This window comes from Puma concolor, chromosome E4 (genome assembly GCF_028749965.1).
Source record: "Puma concolor isolate L17-30 chromosome E4, mPumCon1.1.hap2, whole genome shotgun sequence".
Taxonomy (NCBI): Eukaryota; Metazoa; Chordata; class Mammalia; order Carnivora; family Felidae; genus Puma; species Puma concolor.
This window is the reverse complement of record NC_141683.1, coordinates 63,929,078-63,952,094: the sequence shown is the minus strand read 5'-3', so window position 1 is coordinate 63,952,094 and position 23,017 is coordinate 63,929,078. Positions and strand designations below refer to the sequence as shown.

The window sequence follows — 23,017 nt, the reverse complement described above, 5'->3', positions numbered from 1 at the left end:
AGACAATTCACTCTGAATTACAATTCATATAGGACTTGAAACACAGTTATGGAGAAGACAATACGCTGCTGGAGCAAGTACGCAATATGGAACCCTGGGAGGTTAACAAAACAACTCAGGACAAATGAAATTAATTACCATGAAGCTAAATGAAGAGCATTTTACAAGTGAAAGCAAGAACAGCAGCATTAAACACCCAGATGACCTCAGGGCAACACTAATGAGACATCAGTAACTGCATGCCCTGCGCCCCCAGATCATGGGAAGTCAAACTACCTGAGTTTGTGTGGGGTCCTGGGAGATTGGCAAGGCGCGGAAGCCAGTGGAATATTGCGTTAGCATTCTCAATAAATTGTTTTCATTATAAAAACTAAATCTTGGTACTTTTAAAACTTCCACGTAATAGATTTTAAACTGCCCCTGAGAACTGCAGAATGGTCCTATGATGTTGGGTCAATCTTCTGCCATCATGACCCAGGGCACTTCGGTTTGTAAATTGATTAGTCTTCTAAATGAGGGAAGATCAACTCAAAACATTTCCTCAGGGACAGGAAAAGCTGTATGACTATAGACCCAAAGCCAACATCAATGGACTTCTGATTCACACAAGTCAGAACAAGAGATCAAACAAACACTCCAGGACAACCGACTCTTGCCCAGGCTGCCAGTGGAGGTGAGTCCCCCGAGATACCCCTTCTTCTTGCCTGTGGAGTTCCTGGAGACGTGAGAACAGCAGGAGGGACCTCCCAGGAGATGGTCTGTGATGTCACTCTGGAGCTCCCTGCCCCCCATCAGCCCAGAGGGAGCCTGCAACCAGGGGAGAGAGGCAGAGGGAGTAGACCCTTTTCACCTCTGTACCCCCTAGCCTCGAGTGGTGACTGGGACTAAGTAGATGCCCGATAAACAGAGAATAAGCCAATTCTGGCCTCAGCTCACTTTACCAGGACCCTATCTGGGAAGCCACATTCATAAGCTCATATCCTCTGAGCCACCTCTGCGCAATGCAAGAGGTGACCCACTCCTGGTCCAGGATTAATCCTGGCTCGAGCTTGGTGTCCTGGAAATCTCCAAATTCATCTGATTCTCAAACCCCTTCCAGAAATACATACTTTTGTGAACCCCCTTAGGAATCAGTGAAATGATTTCATAGTTTTTATATGGTATGATTAAGAGGGATTTTTAAAGTAATAAATTGTATTTGGAATAGGTATACATTAAAACTTTTTAATATAAGGCTTATTTTTAAAGTAATTTTCCTGAACCTGAAAATGTCCTAAGAAACATCACCTATTAAAAAATATGATGAGAAATGGATTTGCATGGTCTCTACCTATCTCCCCACAAGATGCTTAATAATTTCTCTTGAGCGGAGAGATCTGGCAGACACTATCTCGACCAAGTGATCAAAGTCCACACCACCAGTGGCAGGACATGGTGACGGCTCGTTCCCCTCAACATGATGCACTGAGGACACAACCCTGTGGGATTCATGCCAAAAATGCCCGACCTCAGCCTAACGATGAGGAAAACTCAGACAAACCCACACTGACAGCCACTCCACAGATGGGGCAGTTCTCATCCAAAGTGAGGCACTGTCACAGATCAGGTTTCTCCACACGAGAGAAATTATTAAGTGTCCAAAGACTACTAAAGAGGGGCACCTGGGCGGCTCAGTCAGTTAAGCATCTGACTTCGGCTCAAGTCATGACCTTGCGGTTCGTGGGTTCGAGCCCCGCTTCAGGCTCTGTGCTGACAGCTGGAGCCTGGAGCCTGCTTCAGTTCTGTGTCTCCCTTGCTCTCTGCCCCTCCCCTGCTTGCTCGCTCTCTCTCTCTCTCTCTCTCTCTCTCAAAAACAAAAAACATTAAAAAAAAAAAAAAAGACAGAGAGAGACTACTAAAGAGAACTACATGCAACATAGAATCTTCGACCAGAACTGGAATATTAGGGGGAAAACTAGTGACATTCTAATAAGGTCTAGAGATTAGTTCCTACGATTGCATCAGTGCTAATTTTCTGGGTCAGATAACTGAACCGTGGTTATTTCAGATGCTTACATTTGGGGGTGGCTGGGGTGAAGGACATACAGGAAGTCTCAACTTTTCTGTAGGTCAAATTTTTCAAAATAAAAAGTTAAATAAAAGTAATTTCCTGGGAATGCAAGCTGGTGTAGCCACTCTGGAAAACAGTATGGAGGTTCCTCAAAAAACTAAAACTAGGGGCGCCTGGGTGGCGCAGTCGGTTAAGCGTCCGACTTCAGCCAGGTCACGATCTCGCGGTCCGGGAGTTCGAGCCCCGCGTCAGGCTCTGGGCTGATGGCTCGGAGCCTGGAGCCTGTTTCCGATTCTGTGTCTCCCTCTCTCTCTGCCCCTCCCCCGTTCATGCTCTGTCTCTCTCTGTCCCAAAAATAAACGTTGAAAAAAAAAAAATAAATAAAAAAAAAAAAAAAAAAAACTAAAACTAGAACTACCCTATGACCCAGCAATTGCACTACTTGGCATTTATCCACGGGATACAGGTGTGCTGTTTGGAAGGGACACGTGCACCCCCATGTTTATAGCAGCACTATCAACAATAGCCAAATGTCCATCGATGGGTGAATGGATAAAGAAAATGTGGTATATGTATATGCAATGGAGTATTACTTGGCAATCAAAAAGAATGAAATCTTGCCATTTGCAACTACCTGGATGGAACTGGAGGATATTATGCGAGGTAAAATTAGTCAGTCAGTGAAAGACAAAAATCGTATCACTTCACTCATGAGGATTTTAAGAGACAAAACAGATGAATGTAAGGGAAGAGAAACAAAAATAATATAAAAACAGGGAGGGGGACAAAACAGAAGCAACTCATAAATATGGAGAACAAACAGAGGGTTACTTGAGGGGTTGTGGGAGGGGGGATGGGCCAAATGGGTAAGGGGCACTAAGGAATCTACTCCTGAAATAATTGTTGCACTCTACGCTAACTAATTTAGGTGTAAATTTTAAAAAATAAAAAAATAAAATAAATAAAGTAATTTTCTGGGGCACCTGGGTGGCTCAGTCAGTTAAGCATCTGACTTCGGTTTAGGTCATGATCTTACAATTTGTGGGTTCAAGCCCCACATCGGGCTCTGTGCTGACAGCTCGGAGCCTGGAGCCTGCTTCAGATTCTGTGTCTCCCTCTCTCTCTGCCCCTCCCCTGCTTGTGCTCTCTGTCTCTCAAAAATAAATGAATGTTAAAAAAATTTTTAAACAATTTTCCTATGTAACAAATAATACCAGCTATTTCATTTACATAAATTAAATTCTTAATGAATTAATTATATAAGCAAAAAGGCACAATTGGCCAGTAACACAATACGTTTTAGGAACAAAGTGTTCTCTAAAATGTAGATTTTAAATTAAATTGATGTATAAGAATCAAAAACCTACAAAAATAGCTACATGATATTTTTGAGGATTCTTGTTTTTTTTAATGTAAAATTCAACTGTTACTCTTATCGCTTCATTTGTCTATTGTCTTTTTTTTTTTTTTTTTGAGAGTAATTTAAGACTCACAGCAAAACTGAGGGGAAGGCACAGAAACTTTTCACATACCCTCCCGTCCCCACACATGTGTAGACCACCAGCCACTATCAGCATCCCCAGAGAGCAGCACATTTGTTACAACTGATGAATGGACATTGACACATCACAATCACCCCAAGTCCACGGTTTACATTAGGTTCATTCTTGTTGTTCTTCATTTTATGGGTTGAGACAAATGTAGAATGACATGTAGACATGCAGACACTATTAGGGTATCATCCAGAGTATTTTCACCGCCCTAGAGATCCTATGTTCTCCTCCCCACTGGTACCCATGGCAACCACTGATCTTTTTACTGCCTCTGTCATTTTGTCTTTTCCAAAATGTTATACAGTTGGAATCATGCAACACGTAGCCTTTTCAGACTGGCTTCTTTCACTTAGCAATAAACATTTAAGGTTCCTCCATGTATTGTCAAGGCTTGATAGCTCATTTCTTGATAACGCTGTGTAACATTCCACTGTCTGCTCGTTCCACACTTTATCCATGTACCTACTGAAGGATATCCTACTTGTTTCCCAGTTTTGACAATTATGAGTAAAGCCTCTTGTAGACATCTCTGTATAGGTTCTTGGGTAGATACAAGTTTTCAACTTCTTTGGGCAAATACCAAAAAGCATGACTGCTGCACCATACATTCAGTTTGGTAAGAATTTGCCGAACTGTCTTCCATTTTGCATTCCCACCAGCAGTGAATGAGAGTTCCTACTGCTCCACATCCTTGCTAGCATTTGATGGTGTCGGTGTTCTGGATTTTGACCATTCTAACAGGTATGTAGTGGTACCTCACTGTAGTTTTAATTTGCGCTTCCCTGAGGACATATGATTTGGAGCATTTTTCATATTTTCCATCTGTATCTCTTCTTTAGTGGGGTGTTTGCTAAGGTCTTTGGCCCATTTTTTAATTGGGTTGTTTTCTTACTGTTGAGTTTTAAGAGTTCTTTGAGTATTTTGGACAATAATCCTTTATCAGATAGGCGGTATTTTCTTCCAGGCTGTGGCTTGTCTCTTCTCATTCTCTTGACATCATGTTTCTCAAAGCAGAAGTTTTACACTTAAATAAAGTCCATCTCACCAATTACTTCTTTCCTGGATCACGCCTTTGGTGCTGTGTCTAAAAACGTTATCACCATTCCCAAGGTCGTCTGGGTTATCTTCTAGGAGTTGCAAAGTTTTGAATTTAATATTTTGGTCTGTGATCCATTTTGAGTTAATTTTTGTGTAAGGCGTAAGATCTGTGACTCGATTTACTATTTTCTTTTTTTTTTTTTTTTTTTTTTTTTTTTTTTGCATGTGGATGTCCACCTATCCCAGCACCATTTGTTGAAAAAGCTATCTTTGCTCCGTCGTATTGTCTTTGCTCCTTCATCAAAGATCATTTGACTATATTAATTTGAGCCTAGTTCTCTCTGTCCCGTTCCATGGATCTATTTGTCCATTCTTTCTCAAAGACTACACTGTCTTGATTACTCCAGTAAGTTGGATGTCAGATAGAGTCAGTCCTCGAACTTTGCTCCTCTTTCATTATATTGAAATTGTCTTGGCTATTCTGGATCTTTTGTCAGTCCATACAAACTTCAGAAGTAGTTTGCCACTACCCACATAATCACTGAAATTTTAATTGGGATTACATTAAATCTATAGGTCAGGTTGGGAAAAACTGACATCTTGACAATATTGACTTTTCTTATCTATGAACATGGAATATCTCTCCCTGTATTAATTCTTTGATTTCATTCATCAGAGCTTTGTAGTTTTCCTCATATAAATCTCGTACATATTTTGTTAGAGTTATACCTAAGTACTTAATTTCTAATTGTTAATATAAATGGTGTTGAATTTTTAATTTCAAATTCCAGTTGTTCATTGCTGGTATTTAGAAAAGTGATTAATTTTCATATATTAACCTCGTATCCTGCAACCTTGTTATAACTGCTTATTAGTTCCAGTAATTTTTTGTTGATTCATTCATATTTTCTACATAGATGTCACGTCATCTACAAAGACAGTTTTCTGTCATCCTCTCCAGTTTTTATGCCTTTTATTTCCTTTTCTGTCTTACTGCATTAGCTAGAACTTCCAGTGTGATGCTGAAAAGGAGGGGTGAAAGGGAATATCCTCATCTTATATCTGATCTTTGTGGGAAAGTTTCAAATTTCTCACCATTAAGTATGATATTAGCACTAGGTTTTTTGTACATGTTCTGTATCAAGCTGAGGAAGTTCCCCTCTACTTCTAGTTTTCTGTGAGTTTTTATCATGAATGGGTGTTGGATTTTTTCAAATGCTTTTTTCTGTGTCTATTAATATGATCATGTGCCCATTTGTGTGATGGGTTACATTAACTGATTTTTGAATGTTAAACCAGCCTTACACACTTCAATGATAAATCGTACTTCAATGTAGTGTATAACTCTTTTAAAATATTGTTGGGGGTGCCAGGGTGGCTCAGTCAGTTAAGCATCTGACTTTGGCTTAGGTAATGATTTTACACTCCATGAGTTTGAGCACTGCATCAGGCTGTCTGCTGTGAACATGGAGCCACTTTGGGTCCTCTGTTCCCCTCTTTCCTTGCCTCTCCCCTTCTCTCTCTCTCTCTCTCTCTCTCTGTCTCTCTCTCAAAAATAAAATAAACATTTTTTCAAAAAGGCTTATAGAAGTCTGACAAAAGTTTAAAAAAATAAAATATTGTTGGATTCTATTTGCCAAATTTTGTCTTATTTTGCTTTTAAATGATAAATTAAGATTTCAGGCTTCTATTTTCAGGTACTTTGCTGAAAACAGTGAAGAGTCTTAATTACCCAAAATTGAAATGTCAGATTAGATAAAAATCAATACTTTCTTTTTTCTTTTCTTTGTTTTTTTTTTTTTTTAGGTAAGCTCTTGGCCCAACATGCATCTTGAACTCACAAGTCCGAGATCAAGAGTCGTATGCTCTACCGACTGAACCAGCCAGGCGCACCTACCTATTTTTTTTTTTTTTAACGTTTTATTTATTTTTGAGACAGAGACAGAGTGTGAGTGGGGGTGGGGGGGCTAGGGTGGGGGGTGGGCAGAGAGAGAGCGCAAGACACAGAATCTGAAGCAGGCTCCAGGCTCCAAGCTGTCAGCACAGAACCCGACATGGGGCTCGAACTCACAAACCACAAGATCATGACCTGAGCCAAAGTTGGCGCTTAACCGACTGAGCCACCCAGGCACCCCCATCCCCATTTCCTATTTTTAACACTGATTTTCAAGGAATAAAATTTCTATTAGGAAAATACAACATAATAGATTTGGTAAAGATCATTTGGAGGTAGTTTATAGAAGAATTACCAATTTAAGACTCATTATTAATTTGTTACATTTCAGGCCTTTGGTCAATGGCTCTTATGTATGTAATGTAAGGTACACGTTACCTTAAGAAAGATAATAAAACTATGTGAACCTGTACAACTGACAAAGCCCCCAGGATTGCTAGCTATTGTTGGTAACACAACACTTGACCACAGGGCAGCACACGTGTGCACCCAGTGGGTCTCTACTGGCTGTCGGCTTATTCCCTCTGCAAACACCGTGGAGGTCTCCCGTGGTTCTGTTTTCTGCAGTGAAACATGGGAATCCACACTTATTTTAAAACATAACCAGAAAAAAGTGCCATTGCTGTCTTTAACGTGAGTTCCCTAGACTGCCTTTGTGGACGCCAGGGATTCCAAATCACCACCTGGAAAGTGTAACTTTCCTGACTCCACAACTTTAATGAACTTGGCAATTAGAATTCAATACATGCACATCTACTCCAACCTAAAACCAAAAATTGCCTGTTTACAATGTCCCTCCTCATCCATTTCCCTGTCCCCTGCCGTTTGGTCTGTGTCTCTTGCTTCCTCAGTGCTTCCCACTCTCCTCTGCCGACAGACCTCGTGAGAAAGCGGCTCAAATTTGCTGTGCCACTTTTCCAGCTCACGCTACCTTTTCAGCCCAGCAGGGTTGCCATACACTGCTACCAACAATACTTACGTTCGTGTGACCAGTGCCATGTCCATGTCACCAAGTCCACTGGATAGTTTGAGTCACTCAATCCCTCAGCACATCTGGCCGAGCCCTCCTCTTTCCTGAGGCACTTGCATCCCTCGGAACACATGACAGCATGCTCTTCCGGCTTTCCACTTACTTCCCAGGTTACTTGTCTTCAAGTCTTTTACCAACCTCTACCTTATCTCTGAAAATGCCCATGTTCTTTAGGGTCCAGCAAGCCCTTTTTCCTTCTTATTGTATTCTCCCTCTAGGCGATCCACTACATCATTTACTCCCAAGGTTTCAAATATCCTCGATGCGCCGATGGAGACTTCTATCGCCAGCCCAGACCTGTCTCCTAAGCTGAGTCTCTGTGGCCACCTGTTTATCTGACCTTTCCATTTGGATGAGGCATCGGCATGCTGAGTTCCACAGAGTCAAACTTAACACTTGGTCTCCTCCCAAAACCAAGCCATCTCCACTGCAAACCTGCTTCTTTTGCGCATGTCCTCTAAGTGGCACCACTAGGTACCCATTGCTCAACTCAGAAATATGGGTATTATCCTTGATGTCCCCCATGACCACCCAACAGAGCCGACCAATTATTAAGTCCTGTTGATTTCACCTCCTACACGTTTCTACAATCTCTTTACTTCTCTCCATCATTATCACCATCACATCAAGCCCAAGCCATTATCACTAACCTCTCCTGGAGCTCCCTAACTGGAGCTCATGTAAATACTGTGGCTCTGCTCTAACGTATGATCTACTCAGGACCTAGAAAGCTGATTTTTTAATGTTTATTTATTCTGGGGGCAGGGGAGGGACAGAGAGAGAGAGGGAGACAGAGGATCTGAAGCAGGCTCTGCACTGTCAGCAGAGGGGCTAGAACTCACGACCTGTGAGATCTTGACCTGAGACGAAACCAAGAGTTGGACCCTTAACCGACTGAACCACCCAGGTGCCCCTGGAATGCTATTTTTTTAATGGAAATTTGATCACATCATTCTTTTAAAACCAACAACACTTTTAATTATTTCTGCTCTTTTTTTTTTTTTTAATTTTTTTTTCAACGTTTATTTATTTTTGGGACAGAGAGAGACAGAGCATGAACGGGGGAGGGGCAGAGAGAGAGAGGGAGACAACAGAATCGGAAACAGGCTCCAGGCTCCGAGCCATCAGCCCAGAGCCCGACGCGGGGCTCGAACTCACGGACCGCAAGATCGTGACCTGGCTGAAGTCGGACGCTTAACCGACTGCACCACCCAGGCGCCCCTAATTATTTCTGCTCTTTACTAAAAGGATAAAGCTAAAGGTTTGTAATAAAAACTTAACGGCCCTGCCATTAGGTCTGGCCCTCACCTGCCTCTCCAACCTCACCTGTGTTGTTCTTTCCCTTTGTTAAACACACACATTTCTTTCCTTCCTCAGGAGTCCTACCTCAGGATGTTCAATTTTACAGTTTTCTTTTCCCTCGAACAGGAGCTGGTAAACTTTTTTTAGGAAAAGACCAAAGAGCAAATATTTTAGGCTTCGTGGGCCAGTAGGTCACAGTCTGACTCAAGCACTCAGCTCTTATAGCACAGTCTGACTCAGCACAGATAGCACGTGGATAAGCCACACACAATGGGCTGTGGGCTGGGGCACAGTTTGCCAACTCCTGTTCTAGAAAGCTAGACACCCCTATCCCGACACTTACAGATTCATTTCAAGTACCATTTTCCTCACTGAAACTCTTCCTGATCAGGCTAAGCCCTCTTATTTGATGTGCTTTTACCTACCAAGTACATTTCTCTTTCATAGAACGAATTGCTATCACGACTAATTAGATATTTGTGAAAGTCTTTTGTCTATATCCATCTTCCCTGTAAGTCTGTAAATTCCATGACACTGGGGACTATATTTACTTTACTGTTTTATTCCCAGCATGTGGTGGAGAACACGACAGTCAGTAGCAATCAATAAATATTTGTTGAATGAATGAATGATTAATTTGCTATCTGACCTTTAGCTGGCAACTGTTTCTTTTTGAGCCTTAGTTCTCCATCTGGAAATGGATGATAGTAACAGCTTAGAACAGATAGAAACAGGTTTGTTTCAAGGTGAGATAACATGGGTGAGTGCATTTTGTGAAATCTAATACAAATTTAGGGGGAAAAAAACAAGAAAGATGCCTTGATTGCCTAGTATGGGGTACACTGTAGCTCAAGGGGCAGGACAAATCCTCTGGTGGGATTTGCTGGCCCTCCAGCTAAGAAAGCTTTTGCTCTCTTAAGAGGCTGGAAAAAACCAAAACAGAGGGGTGCTGGAGTGGCTCAGTTGGTTAAGAGTCTGACTTTGGTTCAGGTCATGATCTTGCAGTTCCTGAGTTTGAGCCCCGTGTTGGGCTCTGTGCTGACAGCTTAGAGCCCGGAGCCTGGTTCAGATTCTGTGTCTCCCTCTCTATCTGCCCCTCCTCTGCTCACACTCCGTGTCTGTTTCTCAAAAATGAATAAACGTTAAAAAAATTTATTTTTTGAAAAAACAAAAACAGAAATGAAACAAAGAACTGTGTGACAGAAAGCACGTGTGGCCCACAAAACCTAAAATATTTTAGTCTGGCCTAGAACGGTGTCTGAGATTAAGTAAATGTTTTAATCAGTAAATAAATGAACAATTAATGGTTTCCAAAAACACTCATATTTTAATATTTTGGTGACTAAAAGGCGGTGCCATTTTCTGACTCCCTTTCTTTTCTTCAGTGCAGCAAGTGATCAAAATTGTAAACTACCCCCTCCCCAAAGGCTCTATGTTGACTTTAAATTTAACAGACAAGGGGCGCCTGGGTGGCGCAGTCGGTTAAGCGTCCGACTTCAGCCAGGTCACGATCTCGCGGTCCGTGAGTTCGAGCCCCGCGTCGGGCTCTGGGCTGATGGCTCAGAGCCTGGAGCCTGTTTCGGATTCTGTTGTCTCCCTCTCTCTCTGCCCCTCCCCCGTTCATGCTCTGTCTCTCTCTGTCCCAAAAATAAATAAAAAACGTTGAAAAAAAAAATTAAAAAAAAATGTTTAAAAAAAAAATTTAACAGACAAAATAAAAAGAGTCTACAAGCATTTGCATTTTCCTCTCAATTATATCAACAGTTGCTTTTGAAGCAGAGAAGGTGTGGGGTGTCAGGGAGGTGGGATAGGAACGGGGACCTGGGGGCCCAGAAAACCACTGGAAAAGCTGGCTGTCGTGTTACACATGGGATTGCCATGTGGAGTCTAAATCGGCAGCAACCAATTCATCGTGTGGTGGACATTATTGAGTTTTTTTCCCATGGGGAATCCATCATTATATAGAAATTATAAACCAAACATTTACAGGAAATGATAAGGAGCTGGGTTTATTACAAAATAATAGTGCACAAATGGAAAGGGATTTGGACTCAAAAGATCAGGCTTCAAGTCTGAACTCTACTACTTACTCAACCTACCACTGGGAGCAAATCCATTAGTGTCTCTCTGAGCTTGTGTTTCTTCATCTAGAAAAAGGGAGTCAATATCATTGGTGCCATTCAGTGGGTGGCCATTGGGAGCTTTACATACATTTGATCTTTATATCAAGCTGCAAACTGGCCATTACTAGCCCCAAAATACAGATGAAGAAACCGATGCTCAGAGAGGTCAAGGAACTTGCTCAAAGTGATACCACCAGGAAGAACCAAGAGGTGTGGAGTCAAAGCCTGACTCGAGCAACACTACCAGTGAAACCTCTGATTAAGATATTTAAACTTCTTGGGCCTTGTACATGTCTTATCTCACAAAACACACGTGAAGCCTAATTTCTATGAAATTCCTCCATATTAAGTTACCGACTTAGACCTTAAAGGTAGATGTTTTCCTACAAAGTTCTCTCTTAAACCTAACTCTATGTCTCTAGAACAGTAAAAAGGGGATATGCTCTCCCTTCTGTGTATCATAAGAACAACTTAAGTTGAGAAAGCACTAATGCTTAAGAGTATTGGATTTCAAGCATGTCTTTTGAGTACCACAGTGACCATGAATTCTATTTATTCCACATCGATTCCCATCCTGCTTTTGAACCAACCCCCTTTTAATATACGGTATGTCAGTTGATTATTAAATCTTTATTACCTTTGCTTCATTATCTCATGTAGTCTCCCATGTTGGACACACTGTTTCTCCAATTCATCATTTCTTCTCTGTAACTTTTCCAGTTTGTCATACGTATACCTTTTCTCTTGACTGAGCTGAGCTATTTCAGATCTAGAGAGGTGAACACACAGAAATGACAAGGTGTTAAAGGTTCTTACCACCAGAGCATGTTTTTACTGTATAACCTTAGCATCACCTTCAACTCCATACTTAAACATAACAATGTGAAGACAAGTTATTTTATATAAAACAGAATATCTCAGAAATTGCAAACTGTCTAGTGGAGACATACAATGCATTCAGGGACTCAAGTGGTGGGTAGAGAAAGGAATAAAAACTTGCTCCGAAAGACATGGCGTCTTCAAGGAGCGACACAAGAGTGATCATGACTCGTATTCAGACCCAATATTTGTCGAGTGCCTATCACAGGCCAGCTACCATGCTGTTAAAGGAGCAACCCCAGATCCCATCTCTATGACGGGGAGTTGTTTCTTTTAATTAACATAGCTAATGCAATGGCACATGATTTAAGTCCTATAGTTCCAAAAGGCATAATAATGAAAAATGGCACTCCTCTATCCCCGACCCCATCTCCAGCTTCTCAGTGTAACTACTAGTATTTCAGTGTGTGGTTAAATCAAGATCTCTATTTACATTCTGTGGCTACCTGAATATTGGTCATTGCTGGCTAAGTAGTTTATTATGTCAGTGGGCTTTAGGGTAGGGTGACAGAACGTGAAGCCATCTTATCCAGTGGGAGATTTTTAGTATCAGTGTCTATAATTCTTTCCTCTGTGGCCATTCGGCTTCTCAACAGAAGAATCCTCCTGTTCCCTGCTTATTGTGTATAACACTAACCAGCAGTGTTCTAGGGGCTGGTTGGAAGTAGAGAGGTAGGGATCTCACCTTTCAGAATGCAGACTTTCTATTAATTTCTCTCATCTCCCCTTCAGTGCCCCTCTTTTAACCAGAGCCTGCTGGTTTAAGCTCTTCAGAGAGGAAGGCCCTAATTTCCTGGGTGGAGAAGGACAGTCACTGGCTGCATGGGGTGGGGGTGCAACTGTCAATTTTGCTTTCAGTCCTAAGTTCCACTTCTGCCTTCCAAGTTTTTCTGGAATCCTGAGAGCAGATCAGCTTGCTTCACAAAGAAGTGCCCCTCTGTAGACACTGAAGCCTCACCTTCCTCCACTTTGCTACAACAGGTACCATTTCCCTGTCTTCTTTCTGTCTTCACATATTTCATTTTTGGGATCACAGATATGTACTCTGGTGATGATTAATGTCCCTCAGGAAACACGCTTGCTGCCTCTTCTGTATCGTGGAGGATTAGCTCAAGTCTCAAAATGTGAAGATCAGAAAGATATCTCTCCGAGAAAAACTGTATCCCTGTCCTTGATTTAGATAAACCTTGCTCCTGTGGTCACCACCTCCTCATGTTCCACTGCCCCACAGACTGGAACTGAAAGTTTAAAATTCTTGCAATTAAAATACGAGCAGTTAATGACTGGTTTGTTTCTTGAAGTTCAAGTAAGACACTTGATGCAGAACCATGTCCCTCCAAAGAAAGGATTCCTCCTCCATTAGGTGAGAGAGTCTTTTCTTCCCGGTCAAGAGAAGAGGTGGGTTTGCTCCGCATCATTGGAAGGACCAAGCGGTGTCACTGTACCAAGCAATTTGTCACTCTGTGTTCACCTCATTCCCCATTTTGTTTTCGTCTTGATTCAAGCGTCACCTCAAAGGAAGCTCGCCCTGATTAATACTTTGCAGTTCTCAACGTGTCAGCACATTTTTTTGAAACTACCTCTGGCTTTTACTCATACATTAGCTTATCATTTATTCCTCTGAATTGTGCCCTATGCCTCATCTTTCTTACTAGATTATACATGAGGGCCGGGATTATCTCATTTTCGAGCTTAGATCAAGTACTCGATCTACATTTGCTTCTTCTAATAAGAATTCACCTGTATTTGAAATAGTCTAAATCAGTCAATAATGGTTTAGGTTTCTCCTTTCAAAATCACATACAATATACGAGAATGTAATGCAGTTATAAGACATTGTTAGTGTTCTTGCAAGATAGTGTCTCCTATCACAACAAGGGCTATGCGCTGAAATTAATCCCCAAAAGACAAAAAATATCCTTAAACCTGATTAGGAAAACATGCAGAAGAATGTCTGTTCTCAGGTACTTCCCCAGAAAAAAGTCCCTTTTTAAAAGAATAATCATAAAGGAAACATAGACTTTACATTATAAAAATATAAAACCTTTACACACAAAAAATCATAATGTTCATAGTAGCATCCTTTCTAGCAGCAGTCTTGCTCTGCAACCCAGTATCTGCAAACTTAACCCAGAAATATGTCAACAGAAGACTGGTTACGTTACTTATGCAAAGGAATATCAAGAGGCTATTCTGACAGTGTGACTGTTAGTGTTATTCATTGACCTAAAAATATGATATACTGGTAAGAAAGGAAAATAAGTAAAAATCAGCATATAATCAAAAATATTTTTTTAATTAAAAAATTTTTTAATGTTTTATTTTATATTTGAGAGAGTGAGCATGAGTGGTGGAGGGGCAGAGAGTGAGGGACACACAGAATCCGAAGCAGGCTCCAGGCTCTGAGCTGTCAGCACGGAGCCCGATGCGGGGCTTGAACTCATGAACTGCGAGATCATGACCTGAGCCGAAGTCGGACACTCAACTGACTGAGCCACCCAGGATCCCCTAATCAAAAATATTTTGATGTGTATATCATATATTAGTATTGACTATCTCTAGGTGTCAGAATTAGGAATTTTTTTAAATTTATTTTCCTTTCCCGTATTTTTTGAATTTTTGCAATGGATACCTATTTAAGACAAAAAATAAAGTCATGTTAGCTGAACCTACTGTGGTAATCATTTCACAATACATGTAAATCAAAGCATCATGCTGTACGTCTTAAACTTATACTGATGCACATCAAATATACCTCAATAAACCTGGAAAAAAAATTTTGAAAGTCACGCTGATTTTGAAAAAAATTCATGAAAAACAAAAGGAACTGGGAACAAAATTTGCAAAATTAAAAAAAGAAATGGGAACACATAAGAAACCTAATCTAAACGATTAGAGGCATCATTTAATAAAGTGCTGTCCCACTCTCCATCAAAATTCCAATTAAAAACAAATACAGAGAGGGCACCTCGGTGACTCAGTCGGTTAAGCGACCGACTTCGGCTCAGGTCATGATCTCATGGTTCGTGAGTTCGAGCCTAGCCTTGGGCTCTGTGCTGAGAGCTCGGAGCCTGGAGCTTGCTTCAGATTCTGTGTCTCCCCTCTCTCTCTGCCCTCCTCTGCTCACATTCTGTCTGTCTCTCTCCCTCTGAAAAATAAATAAACATTAAAAAAAAACAAATATGGAGAATATAAAACAAATGTTCACAGAGGATGAAACAGAAATGGCCAATAAACATTTATAAAATATACAATTTCCACTAGTACTCAAAGAAACGCATAATAAAATCGGATTCTGGTTGAGTATTTATTGCACGCCGACTCTCCACCAGGTAGTGGAATCCATCCTTCATATTAATGATGGCAATTAATTCCTCAGGGCAAGTGTTTCTTTCCTTTTCTCTGTGAGGTAAATAGGAGGTTTAATGATTTGCCTGAGGTCACCGGAATGGTGATTAGCCCCGCCCAGATACAAACACTGGCCTATCCAGCTCTAAAGGGGCTGTCTGGCCCACCATGCAATATTGCCTCTCACTTTTCCTTTCTTAAATCTCTCACTTTTTCTTGTCACATACTGAGATGGGTACATATGTACTGAGAAGAATTTAGCGTAGTACTTGAGCAAAGTCGTACACACTAATAGCCTTCAAAGGCTTCCTGTGATTGAAACAGAAACAAAAAAAAAGGTTTATTGTTTTTGGACGAATGATCCCCTTTTAGGGTATCTCAACTAAGGGGATCATCAAAAATTCAGAATTATGGACAAGATTATTATTATTCATTACAGTTAAAAACCAGAAACATCTTAAATGTCTAATGAATTATGCATACAAATGGCTACATTACAACTGTTTCCAGAGTAGTGATGTAGACACGCATGTTCATTGGATAATATATGCAGTGTAACTCACTCACCAGGTAAACGTACACGTACAGACACATTTACATCCACACGCAAATTCACTGAAAGGAAGTATGCCACAGGTTAACAATAGTTAGCTGGATGGTGATGTCACAGGATATTTTTTTCTTTTTTTTTTTTTAATTAAAAAAAAATTAAAAAAACATTTTTTTTACTGTTTTTTTATTTCTGAGACAGAGAGAGACAGAGCATGAGTGGGGGAGGGGCAGGGAGCGAGGGAGACACAGAATCAGAAGCAGGCTCCAGCTGTCAGCACAGAGCCCGATGTGGGGCTCGAACTCATGAGCTGTGAGATTATGACTTGAGCCGAAGTTGGATGCTTAACTGACTGAGCCACCTTGTAGTTATAGCCAAATGCTCTATGAGGTTGTCTTACATGACCACAAAAATATAAATGTTATCTTGTAAAAGTATATACTATTACCAGGTATTTTATCGCTAGAATATTTTTTTCTGCTCTACATATTTTTGGGTTTTTTTTTTTTTTCCCCTTTGCTGAAAATGCTGATCTGACTTCCAAGTTCCAGTGTTCGATAAAAACTTTGTAAGTGTACACAGACATCATCTCTTGTCTATCTGGGGCCCATGATACACTGAAAGAAATAGATTGCAAAGTTCAGAGAGTAAACTTCCGGCACAAGTTTCTGTGTTAGTCTGAGATTACATTTGTGGCACGGTTATCCAGTGTCATATAAAAGAACAGATGACTCTAACGCATTTTCACCGAAAATTTAGGTAATTTCTGGCTTCATAGAAGCATGAACTTTCCCCTGCATTTTTATACACCAGTTATATTGTGTAATTGCATTTGCATGAAGTATGATATTTTACTACTATAATTAGGATTACAGCAATAACTGTTTTTTAAGGGAAAACACGACCCCGTCATTTTTTATTCTTTTAGATTCTCACTCGGCTTTTGGTGACAATTAGCAGAGGTCAGTATCAGTCGTTCCTTGTAGAATATAATTTTTGTAGCATCCCAACCTAACATCATCCAAACATGCCGGGGGAAAAAAAAATAGTTCAACCGGGTGTGTGTTCTTTACTTCAATTAAACTCACACAGTTGGATACCGACTGTTGCCAAAACAGTAATATAATTTATACATTATAGTCCACACAGTAAAACTACACTAAAAGTCATTTAACAATATTTATAACACCATAAAATACAGTGTTAAAATATATGAACTGCAATATGTACCAAAATTATAAAATTTGTTTCTCATCATCAGTGATTAAAACCAGGATCATTGCTCTAGCCTCAATACCCACAACCCTAGTGACAGATTAGAATTCAAATCTTAATGATCAATTTACAATTAACAAGATAGAAGTGAAACAAATTAAACCAACCATTATATATAACGAGACCCAATGGACTCCCATTGTTCCTCTTAATTACAAAACGCAAATCACAAATACACAATGGGCAGTGTTAGACATCAATCCACAAGCCTAGCAACCCAGAAAGTGACAGTGACAGAAAAGAGAGGAGACGCAAAGCCGCATAGACCGGGGTTGTGTGCTCCCGAGCCCTTCTCTTCCACAAGCAAGTGCTGAGACCCTGCAACCCAGCACAGCCTTGATCTCCGCTCTGCAGCTGCCCGAGGCTCACCCCTCCCAGTGCCCAACCTTTCTCAGCTCTTTCGCAGGCCACGGTCAGAGCACAGCAAACCACACCACAAACATGTCACTGCTGATTCATCCAAGCGCCTGCGGAGAGGGAACGCTTCCCTCACTTGGATAAAGAGAAATCACAGTTGCACCAAGGATATTTAAATATCTCCACTTACCAACCTCAAAAACAAACCCTATCCCTGTAATAAGCTCTCGGGGTCCCGGGGAAGAGAGACGGAAGGGTAGCTAAAGTTTATGAGAGCGTCAACTAAAATCAGCCAGAACGTCTGCCCGGTGCCAATTAAGAGCAAAATGGAATTAATTCTCTCGTCTCGTGGTCAAAAAACAAGCTATGTAAAAGGCACAGGATCGGCAGTTCATTTTTAGTTTTAAAATGGGACGTGCCATTCACAAACCCTGGAGTTGCAGACGCCATCCAGGCAGCATGGCACGCGCCGTGCAGAAAGTACCCTGCTAACGGCTGTGGAGGGCTTCCAGAGAACGGGAGGATAGGACTTAAGTTGCTTGGGGAGAAAACACATACATCAGACACACACGGAGAAACCGTTTCAAAACACTTGCCCAGAGCAGCCCAGCACGGGGCTGGGGTAAGGAGTTCGAGACCACGGAATGGTGAGCCCAGACTGTCAGCTTTCCTAGCGACTGCATGGGCTCCAGTCAAACGGCTGGATCTGTGAACTAAAAAATAAAGCTTATTATCAATGGTAAGAATCCATTTGGTTGGTATGGGATTATAAATAACATGGAACCCTTAGAGAAACGGCATGGGCAAGACGAGGGGACCAACAAGGACTGTTTTAAATTGTTGACCGGCACAAAAGAAATACACCTACTTTTAAGAAAAATTGTACCATAGTACTCTGAGGAAAAGCCGGATCAAAATTACCATGTGGTTTAATTATTTCGGAGACTGAGCTTCCACAACGATGACAATTTTAGAAAGCTCAGAAAATTCCAAGGTTTTCCTCACCTCAAAGCACAGGAAAAATTATTTATCCCAAAAGTTTAGTATCGGGTATACAGAGGCATGCTCCTGGAGGTCTCCCATAAGACTTAGCAAGTTTATAATCTTTTTTAAAAAAAGAAACACTTTGAGCCCTTCAAGTTCTATAGGTGAATTCAAAGCAAAGGGTAATGTCGAAATCACATGTTACATTTTATATGAATTTTGAAAATGTCCTAGGCTTCATGGAGGGAGCCAGCAGGAAAAGAGACTCAGTCAGTGGACAAGAAATTAAGAGTAAACAAACAAACAAACAAACAAAAAAACCTTAAAATCACAGTTTAGCCTACTGACCACTTTCTTCTGAGATACACAAAATGAATACGTTGTAAATTTCGGGGGCTCCTAGAAGTCTTACCTATAATAAGCAACAATTTTTTGAGTGCTTATGATTGCCAGGCCTTAGTTTGGGGTCCACTTGTAAAGTTACAGTAGACGCCTATTCTAATTCTTCAGATTTACCAAACAAGGCGTCAGAGCAGGACTTGAAACACAACCAGATCCACATTCCCTGATCCTCCTTTGCCTTTAAAAAGTATTTCCTTGTGGTATAGACTTTGTGTCTGTCAGAACGGCACTCAGACCCTCCCTGGAAAAGACAATAATGGCTACATCAAAGTCAGATCCAAATCACCCCTGTCAAGACCCTTCCAACAATGCCATCGGCTACAGTTATATTTCTACGTATCGAGCACGGTGCCAGGTGCTTTACATATGCATGGCTGTATATATGCGTTCCCGTGTATCTCTCTATATTTCTGATTCCCACAACAGTCCTGCAACATGATTTTAGAAATGTTTTTCAGATGGAGAAGCTGAGGTTTGCAGAGATTAGGCAATGTACCCAAGGTCATGAAGCCCAGGGGCAGAGTGAGACTCAAACCTAGCTCTTTCTGAATTCCAAAGTGCCTTTTGCTGCACACCGCCTGTCATCAACAAAGGAACAGGTTGGGACCAGAGTCAGATTAGGATATGGGGGGGGGGGGGTGAAACCACACTTGTTTCATTCAGTCAGTCAGTAAATATGTGTTGCGTGCCATCTGTGTGTCAGGCATAAAGGAACACACCCAACTGACAAAGTAGTGGTCAGGAACCGGAAGCACCCTAAGCAAGAGGAGGTGGAGAGGGGCTGGGGTTCACTTTCACTGGATCAGTACAGGGTGAATGAACAGATCTAGAGCAGGAAAAAGAGGACCCAGGGCACAGGGCACAAGTTGACCCAGGGTCACGGGTTTACCCTCACATGACAAGCATGCCTACTTCTCCCTGGGCATTTTTTTTTAAGTTTTTATTTATTTTGAGAAATAGAAAGCATTATGTGCGTGAGCGAGGGAGGGGCAGAGAGAGAGAGGGGGAGAGAGAGAGGGAGAGAGAGGGAGAGAGAGAGGGAGGGGAAAGAGAGAATCCCAAGCAGGCCCCGCGCTGTCAGAGCAGAACCTGATGCAGAGCTCGAACTCACGAACCAACCCTGAGATCATGACCTGAGCTGAAGTCGGATGCTTAACTGACTGAGCCATCCAGGCGCCCTACTCCATGGGAATTTAAAGATTAAATTTTCTTTCCCAAACTTTCTTATCATAACTACTTTGGCCTGGATTTTCTTTGGTAGTAGATGTGAAATATTATACTTATCACAAGAAAGATCATTGGCTTCGGAACTAGAAATATCGAAGATAGAACTCGAGCTCTCCCACTTCTCAGCTATTTCAACACCCCGAGTATGGAGTCCCTCATCTGTAAAAGAAGGTAATAATTCCTGTCTCGGGGCACCTGGGTGGCTCAGTCAGTTAAGCGTCCAACTTCAGCTCAGGTCATGATCTCACAGTTCGTGGGTTCGAGCCCCGCGTCGGGCTGTGTACTGACAGCTCGGAGCCTAGAGCCTGCTTCAGATTCTGTGTCTCCCTCTCTCTCTGCCCCTCCCCTGCTCATGCTCTGTCTCTCTCTGTCTAAAAAATAAATAAAAACATTAAAAAAAAATTCCTGTCTCAAGTTGTAAGAATTAAGTAACATATACCAAGCATATAGCAACTCCTCCTTTTAATACACTGCAGTTTCCCCAATTATGTCTCCTTAGAGAGCAAGATAATTAATAATCACAAAGCAATATTAAGATAACATAATCTTTTAAGTCCCAGATCAACTTCTTAAATTATACGATCCAGTTTGTTGTTGTTCTGTTGTTTATTTCTTCTAACAAATTACATACTTTTGGGTTTATGTGAGGCAAACCACACATTTCTAGTTAGCAGTAAGTACTGTTGATATATTATGAGAGTCTCTTCCATAACAAAATCATTTGGGTTCCCTTGTCAAATTTCCTGAAAATATCTGGCATTTTAGCATCCTGAGCTTTTTCCCTACCCAAACAAGATATTTAATTAGTATTTGTTAAGAAGGTGCCCATGTCAGAGCACATTCTGGGTGCTTTATGGGAGCTTCTGTCTTTCTGAGAGCAGAAAGAACTGAGTTCATAACATAAGCCTTCTGATTCCCCCAAAAGATTCAGGGATGGGGATTCCATCAGCTAAGCCACCTCATTGATGCAGGAACGCAAGATGGGGCTCAGGGTCATCAGATATGCTCTGATACTCCTGGAAATTCTTTCTGAATGAGATACCAAAGTCAGAAGTTTGTTTGCTGAGCACTACTGCTTGCTCTGTGTAGATCTAAGTGAGCTTCAGAAAAATACAGAAGAGATCTACAGGTTATTTTCCATTTGGTTATATTTTAATGTGATATCTGATAGCTTGTTAGTTACATGAATGATGCCTTTCGTAGTTGAATTCAAAGGGACTCTGTCCAACATCGTTCATTTACAAGAGGAAACAATAGTTCAAGCAGGTCGAATAAATTTGTCCGTGACTACACAGTTACTCTCAGAGCCAAGGTGAAAACTCAGGTTTTTTGTTGTTTTTTGTTTTTTTTTACAATTTAGAGTCTAAAATAATTCATTCGCTAAAATAATCTGATTAGAAAATGTGCCAAAAATAATTAAGATCTCAATCAATGTATTTTATAAAAGAGCAGTGTACCAGGGCGGCTGGCTGGCTCAGTCAGTAGAGCACACGACTCTTAATCTCAGGGTGGTGAGTTTGAGCCTCACATTGGGTGTGGAGCCTACTAAAAACACAAATAAACAAAAACAGTGTACCTAGAAAATGAATGATAGCTGTCCTAGTAAAACAATTTTAGGGGAAACAAAAGGATGGCTTGGGTTTATGTATTTTGAAGTATCCCCTACTTTCACTGTTATATGTACACATCTCATCTATTATCATTTGACCTAAAGATAGCTTCTGTGCATTCACGGAGAATCGTGAGAATAGATTAAAACATGAACTGTATTAACATAAGACTTTCCAACTGTTTAACTTACCCACATCCTTTATTAGAATACCTGTCATCTTGACTGTTGTGTTCTGAAGTTTCATAGTTATCAATTTTGAACATTAAAAAAAGTCAAATAATAGTACGTATACATAATCATGAAAACACACCAGGGTGTCTGTACAGACAATCAAGAAAGTGTTCATACAGAGAAAATATTTTCACAGTTAACATATCAACACATATCTAATTTTGACATTAGACTCTAAAATAGTGGAAATGCTGTTTTTTTTTCTTAAGGAAACAAACGATAGTATTTACACAAACAGTGCTCTGAAAGTATTCTATCATATTACTTACCTGCTTTTTTGGGAGATTTGTTCCAGTTTCTTGGCTAATGCACAGCACTCTTCCTTTAACTTTGTCAAAAATGTATTCTGGGAGGTCAGCAGTGAATACTGTTCATTTTCTAGAAATAACAACAACCCCCCCCCCACCAACATAAGATGTTTATGGTTGTGACAGGATGCTTCTGTATGTAGAGTGGTAAAGGTACTAAGACCACTACCCATTTCCTATAAGCCACTAGGTCAATTTCAATGTCCTAAGTCGAAGCACCAGTCACCTGGCAAGACACTAAATCTTGGGAGGCATTAATTTTTCTAATAATTACACACCAGAAACATTTTTTATCATACCAGCTTGGGGTAATGTTTTAATGTGCTGATAAACTGTCAGAAACCTCAAGATGCTTATATCTTTGTAATAGGCAAGATATTATATTTTTATTTTGACAATTTTACTATAAACAGAGTGTCAAAAATAATCATGACTAGATAATTCAAAAACAAAATAACTGAGGAACTCTCTTGTATACTGTAACTCCTGCTTTGAGTTTCACATTTGCTCATATATTTCCCTATCCCCACCCCTGGTATATAGTTCTTTCATTATGAAGGTGAAACACATAATTTCCTTAGAACTCAGCTTTCATTGTCAACAGCATGAGCTTCAAGGAAGATCTGGTCAAAGGAATTGAAGAGAGTGTGATATTTTCCTGCAAAATAAAAGGGAGTGCTCTTAAGGTGGTCTTAACAGTTAAATACTCTCACGTAGCGCTCAGAGATTCTGCCCAAGACCCCTCGATCGCCGGAATCCTGCAAGCAGGAAAGGCAAAACGCTAATTTTTCCTG

At 40.8% G+C, this 23,017-nt stretch overlaps 1 protein-coding gene across 12 annotated transcripts in view; it reads right to left on the bottom strand.

Annotated features, from left to right (window-relative positions):
• The window catches only part of SDCCAG8 (SHH signaling and ciliogenesis regulator SDCCAG8), a 251,622-nt gene that overhangs the window by 68,029 nt on the left and 160,576 nt on the right, over positions 1 to 23,017 (bottom strand). For 5 of the 12 annotated variants that reach the window (XR_015246427.1, XM_086694748.1, XM_086694750.1 and 2 more), the window contains 2 exons: positions 22,185 to 22,293; positions 11,688 to 11,819 (listed from right to left, as the gene is read on the bottom strand). Coding sequence is in view for 8 of the 12 variants with exons in the window: in XM_086694748.1 (XP_086550874.1) it covers positions 11,688 to 11,819; positions 22,185 to 22,293 (241 nt within the window). In the remaining 4 variants the exon portion in view is untranslated. Of the gene's footprint in view, positions 1 to 2,452; positions 5,183 to 11,687; positions 11,820 to 18,855; positions 19,087 to 22,184; positions 22,294 to 22,325; positions 22,882 to 23,017 lie in introns of those variants that run through there. The other 7 variants (XM_086694755.1, XM_086694757.1, XM_086694758.1 and 4 more) reach the window with 5 other exon arrangements.